General features: G+C 56.6%; 1 protein-coding gene across 1 annotated transcript in view; it reads left to right on the top strand.

Annotated features, from left to right (window-relative positions):
- The window catches only part of CRISPLD2 (cysteine rich secretory protein LCCL domain containing 2), a 62,347-nt gene extending 47,102 nt beyond the window's left edge, over window positions 1–15,245 (top strand). The window contains exons 14-15 of the mRNA XM_059152606.1: window positions 1,291–1,424; window positions 12,621–15,245. Of these exons, the coding sequence (XP_059008589.1) occupies window positions 1,291–1,424; window positions 12,621–12,675 (189 nt within the window). The 3' untranslated portion in view covers window positions 12,676–15,245. The remainder of the gene's footprint in view (window positions 1–1,290; window positions 1,425–12,620) is intronic.
- Window positions 15,246–15,761: the final 516 nt, after the last annotated feature.

The following is a 15,761-nucleotide window of genomic DNA, read 5'->3' as shown; positions in this document are numbered from 1 at the left end:
GGCCCGGGACTGGAGAAGCCGGGAGTCTGCATTCTGTCTGCTAAGGGGGAAGGAGGCTGCTGAGCCCACATACGGATCCATGTGGCCCTGGCCGCTCACAAGAACCCCCGACCGGTGTTGAAAATGCCAAATCCAGGCTTCCCCCACCGCTGCTGCTTCCAGGGGTGGGGGCGGGAAAGGGGGTCAGGCACCGTCACCGGGTGAAGGTGCTGCACGGGGCTCTGGGTTGCGGTGAAGACTGACACCCACGGCCAAGGCCAGGGTTGGGTCTTTACCCCAATCCGGAGGACAGGATCACAGACGTGGCCGGAGTGGGTCACCCACGTGGTGCTTCACCTCGAGTGTGCCTCAGTCCCCCGGCCCCCGTCAGGGGCGACTGAATCAGCTGGTCAGGGTGACCGAGGACCAGCCACCCCACATGGGATTGGTTAGTCTCAGACATTCCGTCCTGCGGATCCTTCTTCTGCTGGCTCCCTAAAGGCCCTGGTGAAAATTTAACTCCAGGGTTTGTAAGCCAGGAATTGGACTGCTTGATAACTTTGGAAAACAGCACACCCTGCCCCTATTTAAAAACCAGCAGCTTCCTTGGCACCTAGAATAAGCCTAGACCCCCCGTCATCCTCACAGCCCCGCGGGATAGGGCCCGTTCAGCTCTCCCACCCGCCCCGCCACACTCCCCTGACGCTGTATTCTAGCCACCGTGGCCCTCTTTCTGTTCCTGGGACATGACAGGTTCACTCTTACCCCAGGGCCTTTGCACAGGCTGTCCCCTCTGCCTGGGATGCTCTTCCCAGATGTATTCATAGGCGGTGGCCCGTTCCTTTTTCTCACCCAAATTAAACCTCAAATGTCACACCAAGAGCAGATTAACCATCCTGAGTGTTTCCACCCATTCACGTAACCCCATGAGCCAGCTTTATTTTCTTCACAGCCAGAGTTGGTTCTGTGTGTATTTGCTTCCTGGTCAGGCTCCCTCAACTGCCTGAAGGCCAAGTCTTTATTTTGTTCCCTGCTGAGTTGTCCTCCATGTAGCACAGGGTCTGGCACCCAGTAAGGTGCTCAGAAAACCCTCGCTGAAGGAATGAATGCGTGTATGAGTGAAGGATGCCGGTTCTCTCGGGAGAGACCCCAAAGGAATCAAGGGGGCGATGGGTGTTTCCTAGGGGTAACTTGGTCAATGACACCCCCTCCCCCGCCAGCGTGGCCACCAAGTCCTGGTTGGCGGGAGCGGGGCCTCGCCTGGGAGCACAGCACTCTTGACGTTGATCCCGGCCCTTCTCGCCCTTTCAGAGTTCAAGCATCTGCAAGACGGCCGTGCACGCGGGAGTCATCCAGAACGAGAGCGGGGGTTACGTGGACCTGATGCCCGTGGATAAAAAGAAGGCCTACGTGGGCTCGCTCAGTAACGGAGTCCAGTCTGAAAGGTAGGGCTGCGTCCTCCGGCTCTCGTCACCCGAGGCCACCGACCGTGCCCCTGGGGCACCTGGGAGGGAAGCCAGTGTCCTGGACCCTGGGAGGAGAAGCCAGTCAGGCTTGTGTTCATTCTCACCAGAATGCACAGGACAAGGCTGTTCTTTTCTCTTCCTTTCTGTTTTAAAACTGAGAACTTTTTTCTATGACGTTATATGTTTTTGTAGAAGATTGAGAAGCCTCCCATGAGCCCCCCCGCAAAACACAATCGTCCATAAGCTCTCACCTGGGGGGTTACCATGAGGCTTGTGCTGCGCCTCCTTCTGGTCCTTTTACTTGGCACGGGCGCGAGGAAAACACACAGGATCCAATTACGGTGACTCAGTGGTTCTCTGCGGCTAACAATGGTGTGGTTATGTCCGTCACAGAAGTAAGAGCCAAGGGCTTGGAGCTCCGCTTCTCACTGGCTTTGTGCCCGCCAGCCAGCTGCCTGATTCCTTGTACCTTAGTGTTCTCCCTGTGATACGGGGACAGCACCGGCCCCGGCCTCACGGAGTGGCTGGAGGATTAAGCCAGTGGCTGTCTGTGACTGAGAGCAGCGGCTCTTGGGGTGGACAGTCGAGTACTCTATATTTTCACTGATTAGGTCATCAAGCAGCTCCTAAGCTCCCCCACCCCATCTCTGCTGGTGACCCCACACAGTTGCGTCTGGTCGGCACACTGCACCTCTCTCCTGTTTGGGCAGTCCGTCCAGCACTTTCCCATCCCAGGAGGGGCGGGTGGCGATTGTCCCGTGATGGCCATCCTCGTGGGGGAATGTCTGCACATGCCAGTGCTTATTTCCAGAAATCTCTGGAAATGACATCCCTAGATCAAAGACTGAGCAAATGTCTGAGGCTTTTGGGTAGGCCTTTCCAGAATGTTCTTAAGGGGTCCCAGGGTGGCTTCAGGCTGCCAGTTGTCTCCTGGCAGATGCTTCTCAGCCTCACCTGTGTCCTGTTGCCATGGATGTGCCTCACGGGCCTTGCAGCCCAGGAACCCAGGCCCCAGTCCCGGGGTTTCCTCTGAGAGCCCTGTGACCTCACACAAGGCATCTGGCCTTTCCTAAACCTCGGCTCCTGGGTCTGTGAAATGGGTCTGATGACTCGCCTTCCCCAGGGCAGACCCCTGTTGGGGGTGTGTTTGTTCCCGGGGCTGGTGGGGAAAGGCACACAGACGGCAGGGGCTTACAGCCCAGACGGCGATTTCCTCACAGTGCTGGAGGCGGGAAGTCCCCGATCAAGGCGTGGACTGGGGACACTTCCTCCGGAGGCCTCTCTCCTGGGGGTGTAGACGGCCGCCTTCTCCCTGTGTCCTGACCGGTTCTCCCTCTGTGCGCATCTATGTCCCCTTTCCTCCTTTAGGGAGACCCGTTGTTTTTAACTTCATTCTCCTTTCAAAGACCCTCTCCAAATACGGGCCGTTCTGAGGCGTTGGGGGTGGGGGTTTAAGTGCAGGAATAGGGTTGGGGGACACGAGGGAGCCCATAATGGAGGGGAGCCCTGAAATTTTTATTTGAAGGGGCTTCTTTCAAAAAGGAGTATAAAATCAAGAACACAAAACGTGCCGGGCCTGGAAGCTCAGGCCTTCCTGGTCCCCCTGCCCATACCCCCAGGTCCCCGGGAGCATTAGGATGGCACACAGACCCCGCCAGGGGCCCACACAGACACTCTGCCCCGAGCCCCGATGCTGGAGTGGATGGTGTCTGTGTCTTCCCCTTCAGCGTGGGCAACCTTTGTTCGGGAAGAGCTTAATGAAGGGGAATCCCGTTGATTGAATGGGAGGGGATCAGGCAGCTGATGAGTGGAATTTCCCGGCCAGGCTGGAAAGAGGTCCTGGACACCACTCCGCGGAGCTCTCTGTACCCCGCGAAGAGAAAACGGTCCTGCTGAGAAACGTGGCAGGCCGGCCTCGGCGCTCACTGCCCGGCTCGTCCCTGGGGCCATGTCAGCGGCTCCCCGAGGGCAGCCACTGGGCTTAATGTGTGGCCCCTCCACGTGGGTGTCTGGGATGGGTCCCCAAGGTGGTTTCTTTCCCACTGTCACCCTCCCTGCCCCCCCAAGACCCGTCACTCTTTATCTCCCCCCGAGGGACCGGCCCGGAATTGCCGTCATCATTATAAATATCTTCCAGGCAGCCCTTCCCGGGCCCAGAGTGGCCGATGCCCGCTGCACTATTGGGAAGGGTTCTAGGGAGTTCTGCAGCATCTCCAGAGTTGAGATCCTGCTTCCTTTCCTTCTTGGACTCGCTCACTTGGGACTCAGTTTTCCCACCCATAAAGGGGAAGGTGCTAACACCTGCCCTGGGGGCGTGGTAAGGTGGTGGGTCTCAGACCGGCCCCCACAGACGAGCAGAACCCAGGTCAGCCAGGAGCTTGCTAGAAAAGTGGGCTCTCGGGCCCTCCCCAGTCCTGCAGAGTCTGAAGTTCCGGGACTGGGCTCTGTGATTTCCATGAACACGACTCCCGGGGGTCCTGGTGCACGTCGGACGATGCCGTGAGGCTGGTCGCGTCCCCGGCACACACAGGCACCACGTGAGATTCTGATACTTTGCGATTCAGACTTGTTCTCCTGGGGCCCCGGGATGCTAGTGCTGGTGGGCAGTGAGACAGCGGAGTCCACCCCTGCACACACAGAATGGGGGAGGCCACGCCGGGAGGCTGCTCTTGTGGGGTGGGGTCTGATGACATTTGGGACCCTGCTGGGTGTCCTTGGGCAGGCGGTCTCCCCAAGCTTCGGCCCATCCTCTGTCACATGGTCGCTGCGAGGATCATGGAGAGGGTCTGGCCAAGTGCCGGCCGGCGGCTCACCGTACGCGCCCCGTGAACCCGGGGCCCTCGTACCTATAGTATCACTTAGAAGTCTGTTGCTCACCTCGGTGCCGTGGTTCCTGCACGTAGGGCCAGGTGACTTGTGCGTAAGAAATCGGCTGTGTGGATGGTCTTTCGGGACAAGGGGAGCACCTTGCAGGCAGTCACTCTTCCATCCATGCGTCTGTCCTTCCGATGCACCCTCACCCGTCAGCGGTCCAACGCTTGGCGAGCCGGCGTGATGGCCCAGGCACTGGGATCCAGCAGGGAACACGTGGCCTGATCTCTGCCCGTGAGGGCCGTGACATCCGGTGGGGCAGAGATGGCAGGAGACAGGACCAGTGCAGTCGCAGGGGCCCGGGCGTCACTCTTCTGCAGGGAGGGCAGGCAGCTGAGCCCATGAAGCAGGGCCCCGTCTCACTGTCTGGAGAGCCCTCCTCGGTGACGTGGCTCCGGCCACGCCCCATGGCCCCTCGTTGACATGGGACCTCCGCAGCCCTCCGCACAGAGACCAGAACTGGGAAACCTCCCCAGAGCCTGTTCCCATTTGGGGCTGCGGGAACCAAGCCTGGGGCTGGAGGGTGGTCTGTCCCCAACGGCTGCTGGTTCCTGGGAGAGGTCCCCGTGAGTCCCCAAGGAGTCGCGGATGCCGGACACTCTGGGACGGGGCACTGCGAACTTCATGCCCCTTCAGGGACTCCTCCGGTTGAGCAAGCAAACAGAAGCCTCCTGAGCAGAATTCTCAGCACAGAGTCCAGAAGTCAGTCTGGCTGCAAAGTAGCTTTGGTGTAGCGGTGGTCTTTTTCTAGAAGAGGATTTCCTGAGAGTTTTGAAAGACGTGTATGCAGAACTGAGGCCGTGTGGGAGGTCAGGAGTCTTCTGTCTCACACACATGTCCACCAAGCATTCGCAGAGGAAAGGAGAGGTGTGAGGAAGGGCTCTCGACCTTGGGACCGGGCTGTGCTGGAATGTTCTCGTAAAGAAGCTGGACATCTGGGTGAATATCGGTTCAGGAATTTTTCCTAGACCAGGACTGTTTTTTTAAAAGACCGATTTCACAAGGAGATTGGGAACCACACCGGTGCTGGAAGATAGCATTCTTGGCCACTTGGTTTTAACAAACATAACCCGTACACAGAGGTGGATGGTCTATACGTATGTGGAAGGACTTTCATCTAAAAGTGAGCGTCGCATTTGTGGGCAGCGTCTTTGTGCCAGGCCCTGACCTCCTGGGGCACGTCCAGCACAGGCTTAACCAAGAGCCACACGGGGTTCTAAAGTTTCTGGTAGACATAGTAACAAGTAAAAAGAAGGACAATTTAGAATATATTTGATTGAATGCATTGTATCAAAAGTATCATTTTAATGTCAATTAATAGAAAATCATTGAGAAGAAATAGGCACTTTTAAAAATAAGATCTTGGAGCTCTACCCTGTATGACACACAGCCAGCATCTCCGTCTGGGCGCCTCCCATCTCACGTGCCCAGTAGCCACTGTGACTGGTCGGCTGCTCTACTGGGCAGCTCAGCCCTGGGACTCGGAAGAGTTGGGTGTTTGAACATCCCTCAGTGTATCCAGAAACTCTGAGAAGCAGACACCATTAAGCTGTTGTTTCTAGATGTCACGAGCTCCTCCCTCTCCCCCAGGCTGGCTGGACCAAGGCTGGGTGTCGGGTTCCCACTGCTGGGCAAATGGGTGTGTTTCCCCCGCCCCACCCTCCAGGATCTGTACGCACAGTAGCTCAGCAAATCCCCCCAGCAGCCCCATGAAGTGGGGACTCCAGTTATCCCCACTTTATCAGGAAGGAAAGGGAGGCCCAGAGAGGTTGAGGGACTTGTACAAGGTCACCAGCCAGCAAGCCCCAGAGCCATGACTGAATCCAGGCCACCTACCCCCCCACACACACACCTGTTCTCTTCACCAGCACATGTGATCCCTGAGCCTGGGGCACGGGCCTTGCCCAGGAGGGGTCAGGTGAGCCTTCAGGGCAAGGGCACACTTGTTTTTATCTTTGAAAGTTTTTTTTTTTTTTTAAAGATTTTATCTATTTATTTGACAGGCAGAGATCACAAGTAGGCAGAGAGGCAGGCAGAGAGAGAGAGAGGAGGAAGCAGGCTCCCCGCTGAGCAGAGAGCCCGATGCGGGGCTCCATCTCAGGACCCTGGGATCATGACCTGAGCCGAAGGCAGAGGCTTTAAGCCACTGAACCACCCAGGCGCCCCATCTTTAAAAGTTTATATTAGAAAAGAAATACATACTTAACCATTTAAGTAATAAGTCTTGCCGGTAGAAAAGCAGAGTCCTGCCCAGGTGCCCGGCTAACCTCTGTTAATTGCTCACGTATAGCTTTTCAGGCTTCCTCCCCCAGGGCACATACAACCCGTACAAAATCAAGACGGACATCATATACCACACACTGTCCTGAAAGTCTTTTCCTGAAAGAATATTTTTATATTTCACACAATAAGAGGAGGACTTGTGACAGGGTTTGGGCTTCTGTGGGGGTAGTGCCTTTGTCACCGTGCATGGACCCGCCGCACGCCAGGCACACGGTCCTTTCCCGGAGGGGCGATTGGGGTTCAAACAGCATAGGAAGGACTGTTTGCAGCCTCCACTGACTGAGCACCCGACCCGGGGTTGCTGGCACAGGCTTGCGTTCGCTTCCCACTGTCCCTAAGGACCAGATGCTTCCATAGGCCCTGCTCTGCCGATGGGAGAACGGGCTCAGAGAGCAGGACTAACCAAGGTCCTAGGGATGAGGTCTGAAGCTGCGTCTGTCTGACTCTTGAGTTTTCCTGGAAGATCTCTAAACAGATGAGACTCTCGGACACCAGGGTTCGGATCTTTGAAATAAACCAACAAAATATCTACACTGTATACAAACACCTACACGCATATACGTCTATACATATCAATACGCATATAGACACCTATACAAAGAAATGATATTTCTTCATAATTAAAAAGAAATTGAACCCTGAATAAGTCACAGGAGGGCCGTCGCGAGTTCCTTTCCTGTAATCCGTCTGACGCTGGGTTCTGTGACTCCGTGGGGCCAGCCGCCGGCTCGTGGGCAAGCCCACGGTCCCTCCTGGGACAGCCCACCCCGCGCCGGGAATGGTGTGCCATGCTGTCCTTGCAGTCTGGGTGGCCTGGTGCCAAAGGGCCATCGGTCCCTGCCTGAATGACCTCCACCCGCGGCTCCAGGATGCAGTCCGATATTTGCGGCTCCTGAGGGCCTACAACCTCCCCCACCCCCCGGAGACCTGGGGTGGGCCGATGTCTCCCTCAGAGATGGCCGGCCACAGCCCGACTGCTCCAGATAATGGTTAGGGGCCTCGACGCACCTGGGTCCGCATCCCAGCTGCACCTGGAACAAGGTGTTCTGTTTGGGGCAAATTGCGTCATTACTCAGAGTCTCGGTTCCCTTTCTGTAAGTGACGAAAACCTTAGAGATCTCGTGGGGTGCCCTTGAGGGATGCACGGGGCGAGCTTATGTAAGGACCCAGGAGGCATCCTGCAGGCAAGCAGGGGCAGGCAGAGCCGCCGGCTCCCAGGGGTGTGTTCTGCTTCTCCCCCAGCCCTTCTGGAGGTCTGTGGGCTCTCTCTTCCTCTGTTCCTTCCTATTCTTCTTTTTAAAATTAGAGAAACCTCCAGAAATCATTTTAATTTTAAAATAATTTTAAGGAATTCATTTCAAACGATTAAAATCTTAAGACATTTTAAGAAAATAATTTCTAGATGTAATTTCCAGTTATTTAAGAAAATAATTTCAAAATAATTTCAGATTTCAATTACTGTCACTGAAAATCCCACAGCCAGTGTCAGCGTTCCCGTGCGTTTCCTTCCGGATTTTTTTCTGTTCACAAACCCCTTCTTTCTCGTTTCCGTTTTGCCTGAAACGGATCAGACTCCCTGTATTGCGAGGGTAACTGATTTTTTCAGTCAGTAACCGTTTGAATGTGCTCCCAAGCCACGTCCCACGTAGCCACGCCATCATTTCCGTGGCTGCACCCTCTTCCCTTGTGTGGACAGACCGCCCCTGGACGGACATCTGGGCTGTTTCCTTTCGCTTTGCTGCGATAAACAACACAGCAGAGAACATCTTTGCACCAGCCCATGTGCTTTCCGACAGTTTCTTAAGAGAACTTCCTTCCGGTAGACGGTCGCAGGGCCAGACCACGTCTCTCTGAGGGGTTAGGCTTCTTCCACGGCAAGAATGAAAGCCCCTCCCCTCCCCACACAAGGTCCCAGCTGATGCGATCCTTACCCATCACTCTACCCTCTCGACGCGCTGTCCCTCTGCATGACTCTTCGCTCGCTGGCCTCTCTGTTCTGGGGACGTGTTGAGACTAGCGCCTTTGCACCCACTGTCACCTGACCCTGAATCTCCCACCCCCCCATCTGCCATGTATTCCTGTGATGGGGGGTCCCCTTGTCACTCGGCCTGTCACACAGCTGCTGCCTCCCCTGGCCTGCTCCATTCCCATCACCATGCATCCCTCACCCCTGCTCTGCTCTGATCTCACCACCCTATGTCCCTCTTCCCTGCCTGGCTCCGGTCCCGTTATTCTGAGCCGACTCCTGCACTGCTCCGGTCCCGTTATTCTGAGCCTCACCCCTGCGCTGCTCCGGTCCCGTTATTCTGAGCCTCACCCCTGCGTTGCTCCGGTCCCGTTATTCTGAGCCTCACCCCTGCGCTGCTCCGGTCCCGTTATTCTGAGCCTCACCCCTGCGCTGCTCCGGTCCCGTTATTCTGAGCCTCACCCCTGCGCTGCTCCGGTCCCGTTATTCTGAGCCTCACCCCTGCGCTGCTCCGGTCCCGTTATTCTGAGCCTCACCCCTGCGCTGCTCCGGTCCCGTTAGTCTGAGCCTCACCCCTGCGCTGCTCCGGTCCCGTTATTCTGAGCCTCACCCCTGCGCTGTTCAGTCCCGTTATTCTGAGCCTCACCCCTGCGCTGCTCCGGTCCCGTTAGTCTGAGCCTCACCCCTGCGCTGTTCGGTCCCGTTATTCTGAGCCTCACCCCTGCGCTGCTCCGGTCCCATTTCCTGGTGCGGTTTTGCTCCCAGGACCCGTCACTCTCTGAGATGAGCTCTTTGCCGTGTTTAGCTGTCACTTGCCACCCCCAGTTCTTGCCCATGAAAGCAAGAACCTCAGCAGTTCTGATAGCCCCGCGTCCCCCGCACGCAGCCCAGTGCCCCGCACGTAGTAGGTGCTCAGCTGCACGCCGGCTGAATGACGGACACGTTGCTGAGTTCAGAGATGTGTTCAGAGCGCACTGAGGGATTTTTCCCAATACTTTTTACAAAAGTTCTTGAAACCCTTTATTAAGATGGTCAATGCCTTTTAAGAAAATTGCCTGGATGTGCTGTGCCAACTGACGCTCCCTTCTGCTCTGTGTGGGAGTTACAACGAGCCCAAGGAGGGCATTGGGACCAGAGGGCAAGGCTTCGGAACGGAGGGTGCGAAGGCTGGCTTCCAGCAGATCAGTCACACCCCCTCCCTGTCAAACGCGCGGGGCCTCCGACTCAGCCAGCCGGACTGGGGCTCAGTCAGCGGTTGAGGCAGAGACAAGTCGGAACCCACCGACTTTTTCAGTAGCCTGACCAGTGGGATTCTCTGCCTGACCCAGGGGAGGAGCCCGACACGTGTCACACGGACACCTTCAGCGGCATCGCTCCATGTGTTAAGAAATAGACACCCCTTTTAGCAGGGTCTGCTTTTGCCTCTGAGGTGGATCGGCTCCTCGTTGGGGGTGCTCCGCAGGTACCGGGCCTTTGTCCGGACGACAGCCTGCATGGCCCTCTTGTCCCGGGGTTTTTGGGGCCCTGTGGTGGGGAGACACGTCATCAATAGGACATAGTAGCGAGAGACACAGACCCTGCTGTTCTTCCGAGCATGGCTGACCCACCAGGAGGACTGGCCGAGAACCTGGTGGCTCTGGCAGGTTCTCCCAGGCTCTTCATTCAGGCAGAGGATCTGGGGAAGTCATGCAGCCCAGAGGCCTGAGGAGGGTCCTGGAACCTGAGCTTTCCAGAAACCAGCAGTGCAGCCGGGTAACCCCAGCCCCAGCATGGCCACGCTCTCCGTCTGGTGGGAGCTGCTGGCCTGGAGGCCGGTGGCCCAGCGTTCTGGTCTGTTTGGATGCCTGGCTTTTGCTCACGGCCCTGTCTTGCCAAGGGCTCCCATCGGATACCCGTTTCAAAAGTTCAGCCCTAGGGTAGCCAAGAACATAACGCTGCCGTGGGGAGAGGGGGAAAACAACCAGGAATTCCAAGCAGCCTGCTTCCCGAGGACTGCCGCCCTTCCCAAGCAGTCTGAGAGGGCAAAGGCCATCTGTCTGGTCCGGCAGCTTCAGCTGGAGGGGAGACTCTACAGGAAATCGTGCTTAAATCACGGCTCGGCTGTGAATCTTATGCTCCAACTCATTCATAATGAGCAGAAGGCAAGTTAAAACCCCATGTGGGTGCCATGCCCTACTTTTGAATGGCCAAGCACCAAAAGCTGGAGAGCATGCTGGGCTGGCATGCGCGTGGGCTGGACTGGCCGCCTCACCTCCTGTGGATGGGACTTGTCTTTGTGGTGGGGGGGGTCTCCACAGAGAGCAGCCTGGCGGGCTGTCCAGATCGCAGATGCGGATGTGTGTCCTGCTATCGGGCATCCTGTCCCCTGGAGCCGATCTGTAGGAGCTCTCATTTGCGTGTGGACAGGACAAGGCTGGGCTCTGTGGCATTGTGTGCAAGAACAAAATATTAGGGGCCCTTAGAGCTCTGTGAATAGGGACCCAGTTAGGTCTGTTGGAATACTTTAATAGGATATCATGCCACTGAATCCAGAGCACGGGGAAGCTCTTTGTGTCCCACAAGCTACAGGACTCGCAATGGGGGCTGCCGAGGACGCGGAGCCCCCCATGGGGCCCCCACATGCAGCCGGCGGGGAGGAGGTGAGATGGGGCAGCTGCTTTGGAAACATTTTGGCAGCTTTTACAAAAGGCAAGCATACATTTCACCTCCGGACCCAGCTGCACCGCTGTATATTCAATAGAAAATCGTGTCCACACGGGCGCATGTCCATGAATGTTCCCAGCAGTATTTCTCGTCGATGCCCAGGGTGGAGAGAATCTCCATATCCATCAGCTGGGGAACCGGCACAGAAAACGTGGCCTGTCCCTAGGATGGACTATTATTCAGCCATCAAAAAGGAGGCAAGTCCGGGTCGCGCTGCTGTGAGGGGCGAGCCTCAAAACCCTCCTTCCGAGCCAAAGCAGCCAGGTGCTCAGGCCACGTAGTGTGGGGTCCCAAGCACGTGACACGTCCAAGACAGGCAGATCTGCACAGACAGAAGTCGCCGGAGCCAGTGGGAGGGGAACGGATTAAACCTGGGCAGGAGCGATCTTTCGGGGTGATTATAATCGTCAGGAACTGCTTTGTGGCGGTGATTGCATAAGCCTATAAAATTTCTCAGAATTGCCGGAGTGTCCACGTACACAAGGGTGTGCTTCATGGCATGTTATACGTCAGGGCCGCTGGGGTTTCTCAATGTGTAGGTACGCATGTGTGTATTAGAGAGTGCGCCCACGCTGCGGGAGGGGCAGAGGGAGAGAGTCTCCTGCAGACTCTGGGCTCAGCCTGGAGCCCGACACGGGGCTCGATCCCACGACCCTGAGATCCTGACCTGAGCCGCAATGAAGCATCGGTCACTGGACCGACAGAAACACCCAGGCGCCCCACCAGTAGAGCTGGGTTTTTTTGCTTGTTTTGTTCTTTTCGTCTAAAGGCTTCAGTTAGCTGAAGGATTTAACTCCTGCCTTGAGAGGGGCTGTTACTAGCTGTGTGACCTTGGCTGAGACCTTGCCATCTATCGCTTGTTTTCTCGCCCGCGAAACAAGGTCGCTAAAGCACCCACCTCTCAGAGAAGTGAGAAGGCGTGGACACAATGCTTTTCACAGTGCTGGGCGTCTGGGCCCCATCGGCGTGCTCTGTTTCAGTAACCACCACTTAGGCGTCACGGTTACGATGCCGTCCTACCGGCCGGGCAGCCAGATGGCCGCCCCAGCGGAGGTCGGCAGGTGATGCCGACCCCAGGCAGAGGTCTCGGAGGGCACACCCAGTTCAGAGAGACTGGGGCCGGCGGATCGCGGAGTTCAAAGAAGAGAACTTCACAGCCCTGCCTGACCTAGATTCAGACCCAGGCCCTGTTGCGCAGAGAATGGAACTCGCCAGGTGTGCCTGGCCCGGGGCAGGAGCTGTGTTTCCAGCAGCTGCTGGAATCCCTGGCGGGGATGGGGGCACCCTGCTCTCCCTTCTCCGAGTGAGATCTCCTGATCTTTCGGTAACGTGCCCTCTGCCTTCTCTTGCAGCCTGAGGACCCCTCGAGACGGAAAGGCCTTCCGGATCTTTGCTGTCAGGCAGTGAATTTCCAGTGCCGGGGAGAAGGGGGCGTGCGTCTTCAAGAGGGCTTCCGAGTTTTGCTTTTTATTTTTATTTTGTCATTTTGGGGGGTGGGGGGTTGGGCTGGGGATATAGAGAGGCAGGAAACTTCCTTTGAATGGTGTTCAGTGTCATACTCTTGTGCCTTTGTCTCGAACCGCTTGGAGAAGCAGCCTCCTGGGGTCCCGGCCACACAGCTGGTGACTGGTCCTGCTGGGGCCGGGGGTCTCCATCTGTGTGCCCTCTCCTCACGGGCGGTCCCCGAGGCGTTCCTCCCCGGTGCTCCTCGGTGGGCAGGGAGAAGGTTCCAGGCCCACAGAGATGGCAGGACTCGGAGCTCACGCCCCGGGGGAGGCACGGGTGAGCGCCAGAAAGGCAAGTTTCAGGAATGGAGTAGAAAGTGGTTATTTAAAAACTTTGAAAACACAGTCCGTCCCTACCTATGGAGAAACATGGGCGTGACGTTTGCTGGTCAGACACATGGGCTGGAACCAGGAGGGCTGGGGGAGCGAGGCCTGGGCCCCGTCCTGGCCCCCCGTGCGCGCCGGCACCCCGCCTCCCGCGGGCTGGTTCTGTACGCAGCAGTGCTGGCTTACGTAGAGCTCCTTAGTAACTCCCGAGATGTATCTCTTGTCTTCGTCCCTCCTGTTGTCCACATGGCCCGTCTGTCTGCTGCCGTGACCTTTGGTCTTCTTGAGGACAAATGAACCAGGATCCTTTTGGGCCCTGTCCCTCCCCCTGTGGCTCCTGGCCCAGCCCAGCCTGGGTTATGCATCACCCTCCCCGCCAGGGTCTTTGCTCTGCGAGCGGTTCTGTTGGCAAACCACCCCCTCCCAACTTGTTGTTGTTGTTTTTTTTTTTTTGCTCCAACTCACGGTTTCTGTCGGTTCCACTGAGGCATCTAAGAACAGCCAACGGAGGGCTGTCTTCTTGCTGCTTTCCAAAAGCAGCGGTGGACTATGCGGTCCCCCTGCATCGGCTGACCTAGTTTCTAGCCTGGGAGGGGGGGGATTCCTGAGTACATTCCTCGCCCAGGTTAGCAGCTCTGGGAAGAGGAACGGTTTGTGGTTATGAAACCCTCCTGCGGTGTAATAGCAAGAGACAGAAACACTCTGGAAGGGTTTCTCTTCCTGTTTTTGTGGAACACGTCTTGCCAAACGGCTCCGAGGAACTCCGTGCTCTCTGGGTCCCGCTTTATAAAAGTACTTGAGGAGCCCAGACCCGCAACCCACAGTGAAACAAAATATCTTTTTGTAAATAGCATTGCTTTGCAGAGGCTAAACTCTCTCACTTTCGTGAACACCGAGTTTACGTCTGATTTCACCCTCCCTCGAAATATTTCAAAGGCAAAGGAACTAAGAGACAGTTTAAAAAAAACAAAAAACAAAAAACCCCAAACCAAACCAAACCAAACCACAGACAGAGCCAGAGTAAGGTGGTCCGGACAAGGAAGTCTACCTGGGGAAGTAAGCCCGGTGTGCTGTCCAGAACATCCCTCCCTCCAGCACGCACTCCAGGTAAACAGCTTCCCTCCGCCACCTTTAGGAACTGGGGAAAGGCCATGCAAACCTTTGCTCCCCAGAGCTGGAATGAGCAGACCCGTTCCTCTTTTGTGCACGGTGGGCTCGTAGTAATCTGTAGGTTTTGACGGTTCAGTCCCAAATGCTAGAGCACAAGAATTCGGTCAGCCTGTTGCTTGCATATCTAGTTACAGCCCAAAGATCTGAGTCCTTGGAAACTTCTGGACTCTAGGTGGTGTGCTGCTGGACGCTTGTTTCCTCAACCTCTTCTCGGCCACCAGGCTGTCACGGCCCGTGGCTCTGTCGAGACTGCAGGGTTGGGGCTTTTGGAATTTGTGACTGTCCAGGGGCTCTTTCCGGAAGCATCCTTCCCGAAGGAGAATCTGAAATGTCTGGGGTGAGAGGTCCCCATCCTGGTCAACTCGAGGGCCCGGTCGCCGGACGCCCCCGCATCCGCCGGGCTCACAGGATCAGCAGAGCAAGGCTGGAGCCGGAACGCGTGCTCCTGTCCGTACTCTGCATCGTCGTGCAGCGGGAACCGCTTTTCTCCCGAAAGTGGAAACAAGCCACCAAGCCCCTGTAACCGGAGACCGGCTCTCATTCTGTCTGTCAACTGTCAACAGGCCCCGTCGTGCCCTCGGCACGTCACCCACACGGAAAGCTGGTAAATCAGGCCAACACTGTCTCTGGGTCTCTTGGCCCCAAAATGAAATGTCCTCGTTTCTTTCAGATTTCTGCCCCATCCCGCGCTGGTCGTGTATGTGGTCTGTAGGCTCACGCAGCCCGCAGCTTACATGTGTGCTTTTTTCTATGAAAAATGATGTATTTTACTATTTCCTGTGTACAAAAATTTACTGTAAGTGTGTGTGTATGTGTGTGTGTGTGTGTGTGTGTGCGCGCGCGCGCACGCTTCGCACCAACAGGGACCACGTTACTGTCGTTTCAATAAAACCCGTTCGATTTCTAAAGTGTTTCCGTGACGTATCTTTTTTGGACAAACCTGAACAGTTTGTGAAATAAAACATTTAAAACCTCCCTCAATGGCTCTTGGCTGTCTTGTTCCCGGCGCTTCTACCAGGAGCGGCGTCCCGAGGCAGGGAGATGCTGACCGCGGCCCTATTTTCGGGAGCCTCGGGGGGAACCTCCGCGTGGTAGGCCAGAGGAGATGAAGAGGCCGCCGGCCGTGTGCGGACTGTGTGCGGGTGCGGTGGGCACGGGGGCTTGTCAAAATGCGGATTCTGGCCCTGCGGCTCTTGGCTGGGAGCCTAGAGCCTGCGTGTCTCAGGACCTACGTGTTCACTGCTGGCCCCGAGAGCACACGGCGCATGTCTGCGAGGACCCTGCCCGGGCACCTGCAGCACACCAACTCAAACCACAGAGATTATTCTTTCCTCGTTCTGGCGGCCAGAAGGCCGAGATCAAGGTGACAACAGGGTCGCTGTCTCTCGAGGCCTCGCTCCTTGCTTGCAGATGGCCACCTCCTCCCTGAGTCCTGGGCTCTGGGCGTGCGCCCCTCGTCCTTCTGGGTCAAGGCCTCACCCTTGTGACCCT

The sequence above is a fragment of the Mustela lutreola genome, chromosome 16, assembly GCF_030435805.1.
Source record: "Mustela lutreola isolate mMusLut2 chromosome 16, mMusLut2.pri, whole genome shotgun sequence".
In the NCBI taxonomy this organism is placed as follows: domain Eukaryota; kingdom Metazoa; phylum Chordata; class Mammalia; order Carnivora; family Mustelidae; genus Mustela; species Mustela lutreola.
This window is presented reverse-complemented; position numbering and strand designations above follow the sequence as displayed.